This window comes from Amphiura filiformis, chromosome 13 (genome assembly GCF_039555335.1).
Source record: "Amphiura filiformis chromosome 13, Afil_fr2py, whole genome shotgun sequence".
Taxonomy (NCBI): Eukaryota; Metazoa; Echinodermata; class Ophiuroidea; order Amphilepidida; family Amphiuridae; genus Amphiura; species Amphiura filiformis.
In genome coordinates this window covers 32495168-32516030 of record NC_092640.1, presented here as the reverse complement: position 1 = coordinate 32516030, position 20863 = coordinate 32495168, and the positions used below count along the sequence as shown (strand labels likewise).

The 20863-nt window shown below is 37.4% G+C and overlaps 1 protein-coding gene across 2 annotated transcripts; it reads right to left on the bottom strand.

The window, feature by feature from the left end:
• Positions 1-388: 388 nt before the first annotated feature.
• LOC140168252 (uncharacterized) lies at positions 389-19972 on the bottom strand. Of its 2 annotated transcripts, none has more exons than XM_072191587.1 (3): positions 19821-19972; positions 4071-4615; positions 389-1876 (listed from the first exon to the last, which is right to left on the bottom strand). In XM_072191587.1, the coding sequence occupies exons 2-3, from the start codon at positions 4590-4592 to the stop codon at positions 1568-1570; spliced, it is 831 nt and encodes a 276-aa protein (XP_072047688.1). In that variant the 5' UTR covers positions 4593-4615; positions 19821-19972; the 3' UTR covers positions 389-1567. The 2 variants fall into 2 exon arrangements, with proteins under 2 accessions (XP_072047688.1, XP_072047690.1); XM_072191589.1 differs by lacking the exons at positions 389-1876; positions 4071-4615 and adding exons at positions 10009-12446; positions 14132-14627.
• Between the last annotated feature and the right edge of the window lie 891 nt (positions 19973-20863).

Genomic DNA, 20863 nt, shown 5'->3' with positions numbered 1-20863 from the left:
AAAATATTCATCAGGTCACGAGGATTCAGAAAATGTATAGTTTGACCTACCTACGAATAAGCAGTCAGGAGTTATTGGCAAAAAGGTCAAAGGTCGAAATTTGAACTCCAAACACAGAAAAGTAACCCAATTTTGCTCAAAATGGTCTCAAAATGTTTGTCTTGTCTTGTATTCAGAAACGAAATACTTCGCACTACATACGATGTTTCGTTACCATGGTAACGAAATGTCGCATATAGTACAAACTATTCTTTTTCAGAATTATTGTAACCAGAAAAAACATTTTGTGAACATTTTGATCAAAATCGGATAAATTTTATGTATTTGACCCATGTTCAAACCAAATTATGATTTATTTTAAAACTTATTTTAAAACTAAATAAAACAGTGACAGAAACTTTCTTTTAATTTAATTATATACAATTCTGTGACAAATGAATCACATTACTATACGTTTAATAACTGTGAAGATTACTATTTCCTCTTGTTTAACAAAACGAAAAGAAATTTATTAAAATTAAAATTGTACCAGGGTTCGAACCCACTATCTCTGGATCCTTAGGCCAGAGGCAACACCACTATACTACGAGTCGTTCAACCATACATGTATACGGATTCCGGATTCGGTTATATGCCCATAGCCTAGTCCGCCCAAGTAGGGCCTTTTTTCTAGTTACCAGAATATTCGACGTAGAAGAAGCTACATAACAGGATTAATTACCATAGCAATGTAATGGGTTTACACTGTTTTTTAATGTATTGCCATGCACTAGACACCCGGACTAGACATTACACTGTTCCTCTTCATTACACCCTAGATTATCAAGAAACAGGGATAAAGACCTGGATCGTAATTCTATAGAAATTTTACGTTATGCTGAGTCCATGTATATGCTTCATTCGCACCTGTAAGAATAGCGCCTTTGAAAAGAGCGGTATGATTGCACACATGTATACACATTACACAGGTGATGAGTACAATCTGGGCAACAACCCATCGCTGTTACATCACTACTTCTACTGCGAATACTATGCTCAGACTATAATCACTATCTCACATGGTGCAAGACGAATCGCGAAAGTCCAGTGAGGGGCGGGTTATTGGTCTTTCAAGGTTAATTTTTCTTAAGGCTGGACAAAAATATATACTTGTTTCCGGTCACCCCGACCGTGTCCTTCTGAAACCCCTCAACCCAAAATATATTGGAGTGTTAGAAGAAAAAGATTTTTGGATTCCGGCCTTCCCGACCGACCCTGTTTCAGACCCGCCGATCTAAAACATTAAGGGTCGCCCGGCCTTCCCGATCGACCAGTTTTTTTGAAAGCATGTGACCGGAATTCAAAATATTTTTTGTAAATAAGATATTTTGCCGACCGACTGACTCCTGCTGGGACTCATGCTACCGCGGGAACACGTATAAATGTTTGTCCATCCTAAGCGATCAGAGACTGATGAGCATTGGTGAGTAATTAGCCCGGGTAATTAGGGACACTAACAAATCTGGGGTGATGGCCGAATCCTATCTGTGTATATCGTATCAGGGACACTAACAGGCGGACACCTATCCTACATACCAGCTGACATACCCCCATCTATTATAACAGGGCCAGGGCCAAAGGGTAATTTTGGCGTCAGTGGCGTATCCACGCCCAGAGTACGCTTCCAGTCACGCACCTCATCCGTACTGATAGGGAATGATGACAGGACAGGCACATGTGTACTCTTCTCTGGCATGTAGGTTGCCAGTGAGTCGAACGTGTCAGCAACTTTGAGAAGACTTCGTCTGACGGATGATATTAACTCATCAGTAATCGGTTGGTTCTTGTCGTTCAGTTGACTAACCTGCTTGGCAAGATGCTGCAACACGCCCACTCCCTGTGATATTTAACACAATAATTATACATGCATCATGTATTAAAGCAGATTCATACACTCTTAGGGAGTGTTCAGAAATACTTTGGTGGGGGGCTGGTAAAAAGGGAGGGGGGCCAACAAAGTTTTGGACCTTAAAAGAGGGGGGACCAAAAAGTTTTAGGTGGTAGGAAAGGGGGGGGGGAGGGCCAAAATAAGTTTTCTGCTTTAAAACCCAAAATTTTTGCGCGCTTCGCGCGCATTTACACCCTCTATATCACTTTTCACATAGGCAAGTTTTGGTTTTCAGTGCTTTTGTACCAATCTGATCAAATATAACTAAATCAAGAAAAAAATGCAAATAAATTGGATTTCTTTGCACGTAAACTGCACACTTCAGTTTACTCTTTCTCATTGCAAAATTATTTTGTACACATAGGCCCATGGGTAGATTTACCATAGGGCAGAGTGGGTACAGGTCCAGGTGCAACGGTCTTTGGGAGCCACAACTGATACCTGTGTACATTTGCGTTTCCAAATTAATCTCATATTTGACCATTTTAGCTTTTTGCATCAATTAGTTCCTAGCTATTTTAACAATATTAGACCATTCAAGCTTCAATATGGCCAAATTTTTTGCGCGGTTCGCGCATATTTGTACTATTTTGTACTATCATAATAGCCACAGATTATGCTGATGTGCTTATGAACCTCCAAATAAATCCTATTTCATCCCTGTAAAATGAGATAAACACCCTGATTTGAGACAAATCTAAATTAAGTATAAAATGAAAAAAAAAATTCCTTGTGCTTGTATTTCATGCGCAATTTTTGTCCCACCATTTACCTCCCTCAATGTTAAGTATTAAGTATAATGTTTGTTATACGATAATGGGGGGGGGGGGCCAAAAAAGTTTTGTCTGTCAAAAGAGGGGGGCCAAAAAGTTTAGCGGTCCATCAAGGGGGTCAAAAAAGTTTTTGAGCAAAAAATTTGAGGAAGACCAGCCTCCCCTACCAAAGTATTAATGAACACTCCCTTAGATAGTGAGAATTTAACAGACCAAATGTTAGAAAAATGCGAACCATGCATTGATTGTGTATATGTATGCACGGGCGCGCAAACTACTTACTACACGGTGCTTTCGGACGCGTTCATTTTTCTTGTGGGTTGATGCTTTTATATGTATTTTCCATTACTTTTAGTGATAATTTTGTTATAAAAATTGCAAACATTGTGAAATTGTACAAAATAATGCACTTGTACTGTCGAGATGTTGATGCGTCTAATGCACTCCCCCTTCGGGGCTCGTGTATTACGCATCAACGTCTCAGTTTGCGTGCATTATTTTGCACAATTTCACTCCCATTAACCTATAAATATGCATGAATTTAATAATAAATCACGTGTAATTTGCAAACGGTTTCAAATACTACACTGTAAGAAATATTTTACTCAACATTGAGTAAAAAGGTCACAGTTCAATTAACTGTTGAGTAAAAAATTACTCAACATTGAATAATTAAGCGCCTTGGCGTTTAGGCAAGTCATTAGAAGGGACACTGTTAACTGACATAGTTATTGCACAGCCCCTTAAAAGGTGATAGGCGTAAATTGTACAAAATTTTCGTGCTTCGCGCGCATTCAAATAGCAGAATTCATGTTGATCTGGAGCTTAAATAGTCTGAAATTGGATTTTTTCACGTGCTTTGCGTGCAAATGTCCAAGTATTAACATCGGAACAAAATATGCCCAGGGCCCCTATAAGGTAAATCCCACCCTGGCTAAAGGGGCCGGTACTGCTCCTTGTCCATGGGCTCCTGATGCTCTTGCTCTTGCCAAACACACACAATTATTAGCATTCCAAGTACTTGCAATGTAAAATTATGAAACATGATCTTCATCCATGGCGTTGTCTTTTTTTAAAGACATTTCTTGTTTACGTGTGGATCGAAATATGACTGTGATGCGATCAAGCAAATCAGTCGGAACTCGGAAATATCGTAGAGGATAGCATAAAGCATTTACAAAGCTGGATTTTGCAGAAAACCCCATTGAAATTGAACAGCCAGTTCCAAAGATATGAGCAATTAAAGAGTTTCCAAAACAAAAGGAAACAAAAGGGAATAGTTCCTTTGTTAGGGTATATCTCAAAATCAATATTTCCGAGTTCCGACTGATTTTGCTTGATCGCGTCACATATATAACTCTGTTACTTACTGTTGAGAGTGGCGTCATGAATTTGGCAAGAACCCCGGAATCAACTGAGACGTTGATACCATCCAGTTTAACCGTGTCTTCCTTGTGGTCGTGGAGCCATTCTGTTATTGTCGTCATCTTATTTTTCATTTCTACCAAGACTTTTATCAACTTATTCAGTTCGTCAACTTTCGGGCTACCACCACCAAAAGCGGCCTTAAGAATTTTCTCAGCAGATTTGAATACTGCATCGATGGCAAAGAACTCCTTCGTAAGTTTGCTAAGCTTCGCCAGTGCGCGTAAAACTTTAGCGGTAATCTTTGCTGCTTCTCCGGCACCTTCAGCCGTAGCTTCAGCTTCTGCCTCAGCGGCAGCCTCTGCCGCTCCTTCAGCTTCCGCCTCTGCTGCTGCCTCCGCCGCTGTTTCCGCCGCCACTTCTGCAGCCTCTGCTGCGGCCGCTGCCGCTGCCTCAGCTGCGGCTTCTACTGCTGCGGCTGCTGCTGACACTACCACATCAATGATCACTGACACAACGATACCCATGTTAAAGCTGTGATTTTGAGTGCCTGTGAAATAAATAGTTTTATATCAAGTTTAGTTTTATATGTCATACACGTAAAATGCGTGCAAAACATGTTTTGTTGTTCAACGTACTTCAGAACTGATACCATGTTTTAAATGTTTATCTTAATAAGGGACGCACCATTAGATATCAAGGGGAGGGCTGGGTAGTTGGGGTCATGACAAATTTTTTTAGCACCTCGGTGAAGCAAAAAAAAAAAAAATTTAGCCCCTGGATGAAGTAAAAAAAAAATTTTCAACACCTCGGAGAGACAATTTTTTTTTTTTGCAAACGTAAAGTCCTATAATTTTCAACAATTTGTTTGTCGAGTTGTAAAATTTTGTAGCACCTAAGTTTTCGAGTGCCACAAAAAACATCATTATATTTATGTGTAAAAATTTTCTTGAAGTATAATGAACCTCTTTTGGTGCGAAAATTTTTGGCATATTGAAGCTAAACCGGTACAATGTGGAATAATTGCGCGTTTTTGGGCGGGTGCGGCGTGCCGCACCCGCCCTGTATTCTCTGACTATTGACCTACTTTCTCACATGCCGCAGTGTTGAGAAAATATTCGTGCTGGTTATATCCCATTATCCCAAACACCCACAGAGGTGATAGTTTACGGCGAGTTTTGTAATTATTACTTGATTTTGATATGTAAGTAATACGATAAAGTCGTCATAGGCAGTAATGTGTTTGTATTAAAAGAACTAACAAAAATAATTATTTAAGTAATAGAAATACTATTTGGAAATTGCAGCAAGATTTGCAGATGTTTTTATTTGAACAGTACCAGTTCACCAGTTTTGCTAGTTTTCCTAATCTTTGGGCTAAATTAATAGCATCGTGAAGGTCATATATATCATTTTATACTGATAGCTTCGGTACTTAAATACAGCTTGTATGTGCATTGTGTTCAGTGTGTACACATTTACTTTTCAAATCTTGTGACAAATAGTGCTTGCTGATGCTTGTATAAGGTATTATAGACAAATTATTAGAATGCATGTGCACCAGTAGAAATGGCCCAGGTTGAATAAAATAAATAAACATATGAATGAATATTTTATTCCCTGGATTATTTTTGTTGGGACAAAATAGTGATATAGTTTGACGCTTTGAAATACAGTTATGTTAATCATAATAAAGTTACAAAGTTAAAAAATAATATCGAAATATTGTAAAATCAAACTTTTCCCCTCATAAGTTGTATCAAAACAACATATTGAGGAAATTGATATGACAGATTTTTAAACTTTGATATGGAAAGATACCCCAGCCCTGTTGTCTTACCAGAGAAGATGAGCAGAAGTCTTTCTATCTGATGATAAAAAAACTCTAGGTATGATTACGAAAATGTTTTAAATAACTATTATCTACAAAAGTTTTATAACAATGTTTTATATAAAATGTTAAGATGTGAAGGGTTAATATAAAAACAGGGAAAATCTGTTCCAACTGACCAGCAGAGAACAAAGGATAAGCAATAGATAAGATTAAAATCAAGGAAAATATGACACAACCTCCAATGGGGGAATAACAAACGTATAAAGTTAAAAACTCTTTTAACTTTGTTTATACGTTTTGTGTTATTCCCCCATTGGAAATCGATGTTGTGACAATTTTTCATTTGCCCGCCCTATTCCTTTTAAAGGAATTTTTATTTAGGTTAATTTCTTCCGAAACTCACATACAGGCGTCAACATAGGGGATGATTGTATGGACCACCTCTAGCAAATATTGGGGGGATTTATCCCCCCGGGGTCTACGCCTATGCTCTCAATCAGTCATGTGGCCCCGGCATGTGGCACATATTTCTATAATAATTTTGACAATGGGGTAGAATTTGGTGAAAATCTGTGAAGTAGAGTGAATCGAGTGTTTTCACTCACAGACCCGGCTCACATAATAACTTTTCACAAACAAATGCGCACAAAATACATGTATCAGTTCGAAGCTAAAATAAATACTCTTGATGAAAAAGGAGGAAATTTGCGCAATATAAAAGCTATATGAGGTTAAAGGAGGATTTTGTGATTCTAGCATCCTCTTTTTATGACATTTTTCAGTAGATATCCACGAGAAAAGCTTATTTCCAAAATTTCAGTTGATTCCGATTTTGCGTTTGCGAGTTATGCATGATTATTTGTATTACACTGCTCCGTAGACAATGTGTTGTAATTTCGTTCTGGTGCACCAGAACGAAATTCAAATTTGGCGATATTTTTGCTAAACGAATTAATCTGCAAGAAATATTTGGTACATACACATTATGTAGCTAGAGGTATCAAGAAGTGTAAAAATCTCAACTTTTTTTTGGGAAAAGTGGGGGATGAGGCTGTGGATCACGAAATGCCCTTTAATTTTTCTTCACTAACTGTGACAATTTTTTTTTTCACCCTTGACATCAAATCTTTTTTTTTCTGGTCCGAGGTGGAGCAATTTTTTTTAGTCTGAGGTGGAGCAAATTTTTTTGCTCAGATGGCGCGACAAAATTTTTTTTCTTCAAAAAACTACCCAGCCCCCCCCCTTTTGGTATCTAATGGTGCGTCCCTAAGCGCCTTGGCGCTTAGGCAAGTCAGAATTGTCACTGTTAACTGACATTTGTAATAGAGGTTGTGCATATGACGTATCAGTGGCGTATCCAGAAGGCCCTTAACCCCGGGGGGGGGGGGGGCTAAGATAGGTTTGTGCCGCCCTGGAGAACGGATACAGGATGTCGCCCTAACACCCCTCCCCACACATACACACGATCATTGGTGGATGTAGAGCAGTTGAAGGGGCCCCATTGTAGATGAACGCAGGGGTATCTGAGGGGCCCCCTGAGAAGTGAGCAATTTTGCAAAATGAACACCTATTTTGGGATTCATTTTGGCACTATTATTGTGTAAAGATTAAGTTTGAAAAACTGAGCCGACAATTTGTGGAATGACGGCCCAATAATATTGAAGCCATTCGTGTACAAGTTTTAACTATAGCCTATTGTATAAATTATTGCTTTAAATGAAGTGTCGGGTGCCTAAAGCAGAAGCGAAATGGGCAACCTCTTTATGCATACGCAGGGGGAATTCTGAGGGCAATGTTGCCCCCTGAAAATGTTGAAAAGTTTACAAAATGAATGCTTAATTGAAGCCATTTGGTAGACGATTTTGACACTATTATCGTGTAAAATTATAGTTAGAAAAAGTGAAAATGAAGGCCCAAATGAAGCCATTCGTGGACCATTATTCACTATTATTGTAGGCCTATGAAGTTATTGCTTAAAACAAAAGGTGTACGTATGTCCTAAAGAGAAGACAAAACGGGCACTTGATTATCCAAACGCAGGGGGTATCTGCTCAGAAGTTGAACATTTTTGCCAAATGAAGGTCCAAAATTGAAACTATTTGTGGTGCATCTTTTTTCTCTTGTTTATCCATACGCAGAGGGTGTCGGGGGGTGTTCTCCGAAGTTGGAAAATTTTGCCAAATGAAGGTCCAAATTGTGAAGCCATTTTTTAAAGTTGTTTATTCATAAGCAGGGGTGTTTGAGGGGAGATGTTGCCAAATGAAGGTCCAAATTGAAGCCATTTAGTGCATCATGTTTTAGTTGTTTATCCATAAGCAGTGTCTGGGTGGGGGTGTTCCCCCATAAAGGTTAGAAAATTTTGCCAAATGAAGATCCAAATTGAAGCAGGGGGCGCTGAATCCATCTATGGCGACACGTTCACGTTGCGATTTGATTTCCATTGCAACGCCAATGGCACGGCGCTATGTTTTTCTATAATACTATCTGAATTTTGGCCTTAAAATTGTCTTTCATAAGGATTACTTTTTTAATTCACAAGAGGTGCGAAAAAATGTAAGATTTTGAAGTGAAGTGGCTCAAACAGTGGCGTAGCTAAGGGTTATGGCACCCAGGGCTAAGGATACATAATGGCGCCCAGGGCCGTCGCTAGACCATTTTCTCGGGGGGGTGTCGGGAAATATATTTTGCTGCTATATACGTCGTATATACGACCGGATTTACCTTTTGCTTTCCCCTGGGCAACATGATTGCCACCCCAGAATTCCTTTACCGAGAAAAGCGCACGAAATTTTGATAAAATGCGCGTGTAGCACGCAAAAACTTCAATTTCAATACCAAAATGAACACAGTTCAGAACAATTTTGTCCTAAAATGGCGCCAAAGGAAGATGCTTATGGCTTATGGTTATAGTCCCGGTATTTTGATCCAGCTCATGAGTCGTGTTTTATGATTATTCCAGGCATCAGAACAGCAGCCCTAGCAATCGTATTTATGATTTACATAATAGAAATGATGGATCTCATTTTTTAGATTTGTGATCGTGTTCAAGTTTTAGAAGTAATTTCCAATGGGGCACCCCATTGAATCCAATGTGACTTCAAGAAGCAAAGTTACAAGCATTGCAGTTTTAAAAACATGGTTCAGTTTTGGAATTACGGTTAATTTTCCAAGTGTAAGGATACTTTTTTGGCGCAGTATATAAAACCTATATTCACAATATTTTATCATGGAAACCGTGACATAGCTATAGGGGTTGTCATGGTTGTGGTGCTTGGGACCAAGGATACATAAAGGCGCCCATTCCAATTCTTGAACCAATTGCTCGCGGAGCGTGCCACAATGTGCACAAATACCACTAATTTTAATTAAAACTTCGGTTATAATGGATTTTTGGTCTTAAAAAAGTGTGGGTGGGACGGGTTTGTGGTGGGGGACGTTGGGGTGGGGTGTGTGTGGTGGGACGGGTTTGGGGTGGGGGACGTTAAAACAACAACCACTAACCACTAAATGTGGATATCTGGTATCAAAATGCGAGTAAATAAACCCGGGAAATAAACCACCTTTCTTTCCATGATACAATATTGTGAATACGATTGATAGTCCTGAAGCTATAGACTTCGGCTTTAATCCACCCAATAATTGGGCAGTCACAACGCCAGTTAGGTGCTGCGGGGACCCAAAAATGGCGACCAAATCCTGATCATGACTTGGCTCGTTGGATTCGTTACAGACGTATTTGTAACGGCTAGGTTACATTTTGTGACGTCTTTATAAGTGTAAAGATGAACACCTGTCCTTTCTAAAATTACATTTAAAAAATACACTCTGGTCAGATAAACGGATAACTGCATTAATTTCATTTATTGGCGGTTAATTACATTCATATCTATACATTAACATGGTTTCATTTTAAAAATAATAACGATTATAGCTAACCCTTCCGTTGGTAGCCAGTGTGGTTCCTACGGACCCGACTAATTATGTAATTAAAGTATCAGCTCACTATTTTTTTTTCTGCGGATTTTTTGTTTCAATCTCGGTAAAATAAATCTCGTGTCCCATTGATAAACCTGGCTACTTAATTTTTATCTTTGTAAATATCCGGGGGGTTACTTCAATAGGTGTTGGGCTGACCATTTCACAGTAAGGGGCATTCGGTTAGAGCAAAAGGTAAAAAATATGGATTCATTGGGTGAGAGCATAATTTTTGGCATTCGGTGAGAGCAAAATGTAAATAATATGGGGCATTAGGTGAGAACATGACCTTTTTCTTATATGGAAATTTTGGATGAGAGCCGAAACAGTGCCACAAAAACCTCGAACATTGAATTTCTAGTTCTAAATTGGTTTCAAATTTCTTTGTTTTTTCAAAATAAGTAGCAAAACCAGTGATAAATGAAAGTTGCTGTTCAATTCAAATTCAAAAATAAGGGTCTTTAAGTGACAGATCAAATGGAAAAATATGGGGTCTTCGGATGATAGAGCATATTTCGTAAACAAATATGGGGTCTTTGGGTGACAGCGACGATGAAAGAGAGGGGGGTCTTAACAGCCCTATATACTTCCAAAGTGGGCGTGCCCCCGGGGTAAATTCATTTTTGGCATGCATTACTTTTGAATATTATTAGAGAACAAGAGATCAATGCTTTACCTATAGAGGGCAGCATATCGATTTTTTAACGGTTATCGTCTTTGACCGTACTGCGAGTCACCGTTAGCTAACCCTGTATGCCGCCCTCTTTTGAATACTTACTATGCTGTTATCATCTGATCTCCGTTAAAAAATTGATATGCTGCCCTCTATTATGTATAGCATTGATCCCTTATTCTCAAATTCAAAAGGTATGCATGCGTAAAATGAATTTACCAAAAGCCGAATCCGGATTCGGCCGTCTGCCGAATTCATAACGATATAATACATATTACTTCATTTATCACAGCTATGACGTTTTGTTAACATTAAAATATATTACGCATACAGGGTATAATTATATTACTATTTGCATAGATAAAAGGCATAGCATGACATTTAGGACCCGGTGCTCAATCTCGCGTCAACGGCGTTTCGGAGCATTTCGATGGCTCTCCAGCGGCTTGCAGTTTTAAGACGCAGCACGACGATGAATTAATATAGTGTAGCCATATCACTGGTTGCGAATTCGCGAGCAGCTATGGGCTTCGACCGTGAGTAATTTGTGGATCAGTCGATATAATCCGTTATTCATCAATGCACTCAAGAAAAGTTATTTGATAGGGTATTGTTGTCAAGTGTTATAAGCCGGTTGTGAGAAATGCAGGAGTTGGTCCAATATAGCCGATGAACAGGTGACTGAAATGGCTTTTTATCGGGCAGACACACATTTTGTTAGCTTTTGTTAGTGCATATCGCAACAGTATTTTATTTCTCAGCATAGTTGCATCGACTTGGGTTCCGGGCACGCCGACGCGTTTATCGGCGAGATTGAGCACCTGGTCCTAAATGCATTTTACCTTGACATACGCGGGGTCGTTTACAACGATCCAATAAATAAATATCCAACGATAAAGTTAGTCTCTTCTATCCACTTCTCCCGGGGATATATCACAATCGTTAACATTTGGAACATTTCACATGCATACTGCTTGTCTCAATGCCTTCTTGGACCATATTTATATTGGATATTGTATCGTGATACCGTAGAACAATCTGTTGGTCAGCATATTGATTGAATAAAATTGAATCCTATCATACCGCTCTAAACCCTTTTTAGAAATACTGGTTACCCGCGATTTAAAATATATATTAGTATACTCTTACCAGTACCATTAATTAATCACCGTTGGTAAGCAGAAAGCAAACCACTGAAAATATGAATTCCTCAAAAACAGTATAATTTGACAAATTAAATTTTGTCATAATAAATAGAAGGGTTCGTCATTCCTTTATGCTCAAAATTATTTGTAATAAATCTCATTCACTAATTTGTAATTCCGAGTGGAGTATGTATCAAACAAGTTGTTCTGGTTAAAATTCATTTGTAATACTACCAATTGCTTTTTTTAGTATTGTAAATAAATTTGCAGCATTTAAAGGATATTTCTTGAATGACTACTGTCCCATTTATATTGCAAATTTAAATTTATCAATAATTCGACTACGTCTAATAATCACTACGTATGAATATCTACTCGTAAATTCGACCGTGTTTTCGACGAATTAATTAATATTATCGGAGAATACTATAGTATTTATGTGTTGCAAAACGTGTTAGCCATTCGCCCTATCGATGCCATACCATTGCTCTTAATAATAGGGCAATTTTTTAACGGCGTCAAGTTGGCTGTTTAAATTAGTAATGTCTGCTTGAGTCAGCGGTAGGCTCTGCAGGGTTGGAAATTGAGAAGAATGGTCAACGGCAAACTTTCGGAACTTGTCAAACGCCGTCAGGAAGGCTGCTGAAGCTTCTATCAATTTTGCGATATCATCGGCAGTCGGGATGTCAGTGGTAACCTTGCTACCAATCTTTTTCTGCAAGGGTTTAGCTGCATTGTAGGCTTCATCCACAGCCTGCAAGATAAAATTTTTGTTTAGGTAGGATTTAGGTTGACAATAACAAACAGAAGATACTAAAAATGTATTAAATGAAGACAAGTCGTTTGTAGTAGGTGTCCCTTTATTTGAAAAGAGTCGTTAATTGTTGGTGGCAATTCCCTATACTGAATAGCTGGTTGCTCTGAGGCGCTTACAGTGAACTGGCCCTTGTCGACTGAGAGCTATAGCTCTGAAAAGAGTCGTTAATTGTAGGTACTCGTTTCCTACTGAATATTTGGTGGCTCTGAAAAGAGCTTTTGAAATGAACCGCCCCTTGTCCACTCAGAGTTGTGGCTCAAAAAAGACGTTAATGGCAGATGCCCCTTACTGCTAAATATTTGGTGGCTCTGAAAAGTGCCCACATTTTGGGGTCCACGGGCCTCTACAATCGAAAAATGCTCCAATTTTAATCCAAGTGGTCTCAAATTGTTCCCTCGGCAAAAATAAGTCAAAATGAGAAAAGTTGCATTGTTTGAATGTTTTGTTACAAAATAGGTCAAGATCAACAGGGCTTAATGGATTGTTTTGCCATGTTACTAAGGAAACAAAGATCCTGAGGTATATCAATTTATTCTCTTTTAATGTCTTTGTAAGCAGAGCAATCTAAAAACATTTTGATCAAAATCAAAGAAATCTTCAATTTTCGCAACTGTGGAATCCAAATTTTGACATTTGACCTTTTCCTTTATAACTCAAGAAGTGTACATCAGAGATATATAGGTCAAGCTATACATTTTCTGAATCTTTATGACGAAAGGAATATATTTTCATAGTTTGTAACAAGATTTAACCCGAGTAAGCGGCCATTTTGAATTTCTGCAAATTAGGCACTGTTATTTGGAATTTCCGGGTGGATGATTTCATAACTTGACTGGGCTATGAGTCATGACCATCAGTGACCATAGAGCCATATTATTCATGCAATTTTAGTGTTTGAATTCACGGACGTATGACTGGTAATATAGTGGTATAGCCCATCAGTAACAACGTTATACGCTAAAATTGGCAATGTTTTGTGCCGGGGTTTTGTGTGGAGTGTGAGCCGAATCTATACCCGGCGTCGGAAAAATCTACGTTAAGACGCTGTCGAAGTTACGTAATAATCGGATTAACTACCATAGCAATAGATGAATATAATTTGTGAATAGATCGCCCTGCACTACAAGCAGGTTGCACTCTTCATCTGTGTATGTTTGCAATCAAAGATTGAATACAATACCGCTCTTTTCAAAGATACTAATCTATACAGGTGCTAGTTATTAGCATTTATTTGACATCTATGGTTCAATGCATAGGAACCGCGTTAAAGTTGTAGTGCAGGGCGATCAATTCAGAAATTGTATTCATCTATTGCTATGGTAATTAATCCTGTTACATCATCACTTCGACAGCGTATAGATGAGTTGACTTCTGACGTCAATGCCTGACAGTATGCGCACGCATCATCCCAATTTCCATTGTTTGTTGCCTGGCATTATGCGCGCGCATCATATTTTGTTCAGGGCTCGTGTTTTAAAACTCCCGCCATAAGGCTATTGAACAGTGTAGTGGTTGCATGGGGTTCGCTCAAGCATACCGATAGTCCGATATACCAGTCCCTTGCCTTTGTTGATAAACATTGAGGTCAACTCATCTATACGAGTACATCTAATTAAACTTACGTCAGAAATGGGTCCCAGATAATCGTGGAAGATTGAAACTAGTGGCACATTAATACCCCCTAAGGTAATAGTCTCATCTTTGTGCTTTGTCAGCCAGTCTCGAAGATTTTTACTGTCATCTGTTTCTGTTTGGATGAGCTTAGTAATCGCCTTCACAACAGCCATCTTCTTTTTGTTGGATTTCTTTTCTGCTGTACTACCACCAACTGCTTTGGTCAGCTTCGACAAGGCAAGATTCACTCCATAAAGTATGGCACCAACAGCAATGTTCTTAGCAACAAAAATGGCAAATTTCTTTGTCGACTCCGTATTCAAAAGATCTTTGAATTTTTTTGCATCCTTCTTTAATTCTCCAACATCTTTTTTGGCCTCTTCAACTTCTTCTTCGAATTCTGCTTTTTCTTCTTCAGTCATATCTTCCACTTCTTCGCCTGCATCTTCAAATCCTTCTTCTGCTTCTTCAATAATTTCAAACGCTCCTTCGATTTCCGCCATACTGCCGTACAGCAACAATGCATGGAATGAATAGGAAAAATAATTGTGGATTTAAAAAAAAAATAGCACGGGACCTAAAAGTGGCTAAATCTTAATATAACACATTTCAGAATTGCCAAAAACAATTAGGTCTTTTTGGGAACTTGCAAAAATGTATATCTTCAATATGGTTTGCGATAGCGTAAGAAAGAGACCATCGGAAATAAACATGGCAGCGTCCATCGAGAGCTACGATACGTACATTTATGTCGGGGAAAAAATCTGATTTTCTCGTTTATTATGTTTATCCAATTGATTTTTACCCCAAGACTTTACAGTTTGTTTGATTCATAATTCCTACACATATGTGATGCGATCAAGCAAAATCAGTCGGAATTCGTAAATATTTAATTTTCAGTTTATTTAATTTATTTATTTAAAATATTTAATTTTCAGGTTTTTTTTATAATATGGTAAAAAGCATTTACAAAGCTGCATTTTGCAGAAAACCCAATTGAAATTGAACATCCTGTTCCAAAGATATGAGCGATTAAAGAGTTTCCAAAACAAGAGGAAACAAAAGGGAATATTTTCTTTGTTAGGCTATATCTCAAACGGGATCTCAAAATCAATATTTGCGAGTTCCGACTGATTTTGCTTGATCGCATCACATATGTCGGGGTAAGTCAATAATGGTATGTTCCTTTAAATTTCACAGTTCTTCTATATATTCGTCGTTATCATTTTCTTCGTAATTTTTTAAAAACTTTTTGGGAAAACAACGACAGCATTTTTTCAGGATTTTTCTGGGTTTTTTAACTTTGGGGAAAACAGCGACCGCTGTCGAAAGACACAACCAATGACCTTGCAGCATTTCTTGGCGTAACAAACGAACACGGACATTGGACGTTACTCCCCCGGTTACTTCTATATCTATCAAGCTTTGGTCCAAGTCCACTAGTGGCGTATCCCCGATTCGATTAATATATCCAAATACGGTTAAATAAAAGTAGAATGTAAAAATATTTATATGCCCTGGTAATATATAGACTAGTCGTCAACAATAGAAAAAAATAGAAATTTAAAAAATAGAAATAACGAAAACACAATCTAAGACACAAACTCATGTCCTCCAGCAAGTTCAAAATATTCTCCAACGCAAAACAGCAGTTTTGCGTTAGAATAGAGACTGTATATTTTAATCGATAAGTTCATACGTGATGGTAATAAACCATTTCCAAAAGTTTAAACTGACTTTCAGCACAAAAATTCACTAACCTTGAATTGTTGATGTGTGACACACATCTTCATCAGAAGAAGTCCTAAAATGTTGTGATGGACTTGCCCTTTTGTTGATCATTGGCAACTTTTGGTCGAATGAGGGTGTTGTATAAGGTTGGCAATTCCAGTCCTTGATCGCGATTTAGTTCTGGCGATTTCTTCTTGATCTAGATGGCCTCCCGCACTAAACGGGGGTACTCTCTATCATCCTTGGCTAACACCTTTGTGGATTCCCAGTCGAAAATTCAAGGTTAGTGAATTTTTGTGCTGAAAGTCAGTTTAAACGTTTGGAAATTGTATATTTTAAAGCAAAGGTTGCCTATTATGATCAACATTCTAAAATTAAGTTGAAGTGCACTAGTGTTAACAACATTTCGTTGCGATCGCCTGACGTGACCGACTGTGTTTCCTTCCGAATGTCCAATGCTTAACACCTAGGAATAGACTCTAGCCTCGAATGTGAAGCTAACAGTGAGCAAATTTATGGCTAGACTTCTCAGGTAAATAACAAGAAATGTCTTTAAAAAAGACAACGCCATGTACATGATGGATGAAGTTCATAATAAAACACGACTTGTGCAAGCACATGAGACATGATGTTTTAACTTTGTGTCTAACCAGACACGTGTCTCAAAACTGGCTTCACATGATGCATCTTTCTGCAAAACAGCGCGGTTTCAGGCCATTAGGCCTACAGGCCAGTAATTGAACTAATAATGGATTACATCACCTTTAACATAGACATACCAACCTAGACCTATGACTACCCATCCCTGACCGTGGCAGTAGGTGAAGCCACGTATCCAAGGTGATTTTGGTCGGGTGGTCGGACGCGGAGAAATAAGCGTTCATGTCTGGAGAGAAAGACGCGCTCGTTTGCGTGATTGTTGCGCCATTATCGCTCGCGTCAAATGCAACATGTTCCATAGACGCGAACATATCTGCTTGCTTGCGTCCGGGTATGCGTCCTTGTCAAAGTCGTTGCTAAGCAGTGTCGGCTTCACTACGCGAACCAAAGTCATAGGTCTAGGTTCTTGTTTGTCTGGGACCTTTAAACTGGTATATTGATCGAAGTAATTATTTGAGCGTGTTAAGGGAAGGGGTATGAACGTTTGGACAGTATTTATTTTGGGACATTAGAGCAAATCAGACATATCGAATTGCATTCTGAATACGAAGAATGTCCTTCTGATATCAAATAATTTTGATTTTTTAAATTCGCAATGTAATACACATTTTATGGCAAATCATTAAAAATTGATATTTTTGATATTTAACAGTACTTGAAGTAAACTTTATAAATCTGATGATTTATACTTAAAGTGTGTGTAGGTGGGATGAAAAGCCGACGATCAATTGAAAATTTTGACCTTTCTTATTGAAGATATGGATTTTTTTTCCAAAAACACAAAAAAAATTGAGGTCTTTTTGGGAAAAAAATCCATATCTTCAATATTCAAGGTCAAAATTTTCAATTGACCGTCGGCTTTTCCTCCCTGCTACATACACTTTAAGAATATATCATTAGGTTTATATAATTTACTGCGAGGACTGTTATATATCAAAAATTGAAAAATATCAAATTTTTATAATTTGTCATAAAATTTGTATTATATTGTGATTTTCAAAAATGAAAATTATTTGATATCAGAAAGACATGCTTCGTATTCAGAATGCAATTCGATAGGTCTGAGGTGCTCTCATGTCCCACAAAAAATACTGTCGAAACGCAATAAACGCTCATTTTAGATCCCTTAAGGGTATACAATGTATTGTTGGTCGAAGCAGCAAAAAAAATCGATTTTCATTATCTGAATCAATATATTATTGAAAAATAACACTTTGGTGTTTTGCAAAAGTTCATTCTACAAATCATATACTTTGAAAACTAGCTTAATTGATTGTTGTTAATGAGTTATGTACGTGTTACAAAAGTGTTGTTGAGTTATGTACGTCTTACAAAAGTGTTGTTGTTTCAGCCCTCTTTACAATATAACTCAAGAACCACAGGACCCACAAAAGTATATCTGTGATATTCGAATTCTTCTACACGATCTCTATGAATTCTGCAATGCAATTTTTGCTAAAGCTCACTACCATTGGCAAGATGCTGTGAACTACTTTTTTTCTGCTGCTTCGACCAACAATACATCGTATACCCATAATACTGAGCTTGTACTTGTAGATGCTATCTACCTATTAAAAACATAAATTAATACTTATATTCTAACCTGCAAACACTAATAAATATTAATTAGGATGGATTGCTACTACATATTGATGTCTATTACTTTTCGTGACGTCAAAAAGTATTCCACGTCGAATAAAAAGTATGTACTGCCGGGAAAAATATATTTTGTTTAGTACTACAGGGTGTTGCTCAATTCATAAGGAGTTGGCCAATTTGTAAGTGTGGTAAATTTAGTGAGTGTTCTTGCACGCAATGATGAACATGTTTTGATGTCATTTCTCGCTTAATTCCCGTATTGAGCCCATAGATACGATTTGCGGACAAAAATAATGTTTATGGTACGCGAAGTAGTGTAAACCTATTACTATGATAATATAATCCTGTTACATGTGACCTGATATATTTGGAAAATCAAATTCTTTAAAACTTACGAATAACATAAAATGTCATCCCTTTCAAGCACTCATGCAAAAAGAACATGTAAATGTGACTAATTCCTAATGGAATTACCGACATTTATACAGCGTGATATTGGTCGTCTACAGCGTTTTTATTAATGATAATCTTCATGATCATGTAATATATTGATTTCAAGTGAAAAGCCCTATTTTTCTCATAAACATATTGAAATTAGAAGTTCCAGCTCGGTGTACTTCCGAAGATATCATCAAAAAACTGCCTAATTAGTCTCAAATGTGGTATAGACTAATTCGGCAGTTTTTTGATGATTTCTTTGGAAATATACCAATTTGGAACGCCAAATTTCAATATGTTTATGAGAAAAATATGAGGTTTTATCTGATACCAAAATCAGCATTTTGATGAGGTAAAATGATGGATGAGATTGTCAATCAGGTTACCCAGCAAACACAAAAACATTTTAAGAATATTTTAAATAAGTTATATTTTGGCTTTTGGTTTAGGTAAAAACGTTTTAATAACATTAAAATGTCGGGTTATGTAAAGGTCATGATAACGCTTTAAAACGTTTTGTATGAAAACACACTACAACAATATTTTCAAATGTTTTCAAAAAATGTTATTGTAAACTATTTTTGCAAACATTTTTGCCAAATATTGTGGCCACACTTAAATATCATTATGTTAAAATATTTGAACCCAGCAAACACAGAAATGTTCTTAAAATGTTTTTTAATACCTTTTAATAACATTTAAATGTCGGGTTATATAAAGGTCATGAAAACGTTTTTAAAACGTTATTGAAAATATTTTGGGCAAACATTTTTCGCAAAATATTTTTTCAACTCCCGAAGTAACATTCTGTTTAGAATGTTTTGTATCAAGTTTTCAAGAATGTTTTTGGAATGTTATTAAAACGTTTTTATACCCTTTATATAACCCGACATTTAAACGTTTTCTGTAAAACATTTTTGTTTGCTGAGCAGTAGATAATCAAAATATGTTTTTCAAGGTTATGAAAACGTTTTATACTCTTAATATACCCTTAATATAACCCGACATTTAAACGTTTTCTGACAACCTTTAATAACCTTTTGCGAATGATGTCGAAAACGTTTTGTGTTTGCTGGGTACCCACCTTTAACTACTTTCACGGCGAATAGTCACTTTTATCTGAGAGTTAGCATAGATTGAATATTGCATAAATTTGAATCCCATGCATGCACATCAACTTAAAGCTACACCGTTTGACATTGAAAATCAAGTTGAATACTGTAAAACAAAATGAATAAAGCGGAACAACCAATAACAAAATTTACGTACCTGCTCTGAAGGTAACTCTAAATCACAATCCTTTGTTTCTTAAGAAGAAGTCGTCTAATTCTGTATCCGTAAGCTTGCACAAGTTTGTGATGCGCTAGTTAGCAGTTGTAGGGTAGTTTTCCAAGGCTCCAATGTCTTTAGCTCTCGGTAGTTCACGATGAACAAACTGATTTTTTACCTCTGGGTGCAGCTTTATATACACCGAACTGGTTCTGTCTGCTTCACATAGCAACGCCCACCACTGTGTTGATCACACAAACTGAATTATGAACAGGAGAATTGAGAAAAATAATGAAGTTGTTATCATTCTTTTCACTCGGAACCTATGTATCATATAGAAGTCCCTAATATTTAAATGAGGTTATACAGAGAGTAGACATCTTTGAGAGGGCACTCTCTATTCACGTGGTTTCTTTAATTAAATCTCATTTAAATATTAGGGACTTCTATATGATACATCTATGGCTGTGGTTTACGAGGGAAGTGCCGCGATGCCGGCACTTCTGCTTGAACTCGCCCGTGAGCAACCTTTTGGGGTTTTCAAAGCTATATAAATTATTTCGAAATTAATGAAGGCTATTTCCCAACTTTCTAAAGCAAATCATACGGGGCTATATAGATCATAGTTTTGTAAGAATTTCCGTTTTTATTGCACTATATTAATCCTAACTATCGGAAGGCAGAGAAGGAACGAAAAAGGAGAGAAGATGAACAAAGATTTCTCTTGGCACCCCCGGGAATTGACCCTGCGACCTCTCGGGTGCCACGTACACCATCACCGATCTCGTGCCAAGAGGGAGTCGCTTGCCTGGCCAGCGATTTGGTGGGCATATACGACTTAGGGTGCACCAAAACTACAAAGATATATTCTTCAAAAAAACATTTCATTGGATTAAAAGAAATTCTAGGTGCAACGTCATTATTGATGGTGATTTAAGTTGTACTCAAAACCATAATAAAGATACTAAAGATATGACAAGGAAAAACGTACCATGCAAATATCTTCAAAAATTATTAAACATTGTAATTTATTGACATCTGGA

Coding starts and splice junctions, on each gene's coding strand:
- LOC140168252 (XM_072191587.1), bottom strand. CDS start 4,592: ATGGGTATCGTTGTGTCAGTGATCATTGATGTGGTAGTGTCAGCAGCA. Junction 1,877..4,070: donor TCATGACGCCACTCTCAACA/GTAAGTAACAGA, acceptor TAAATATCACAG/GGAGTGGGCGTGTTGCAGCA.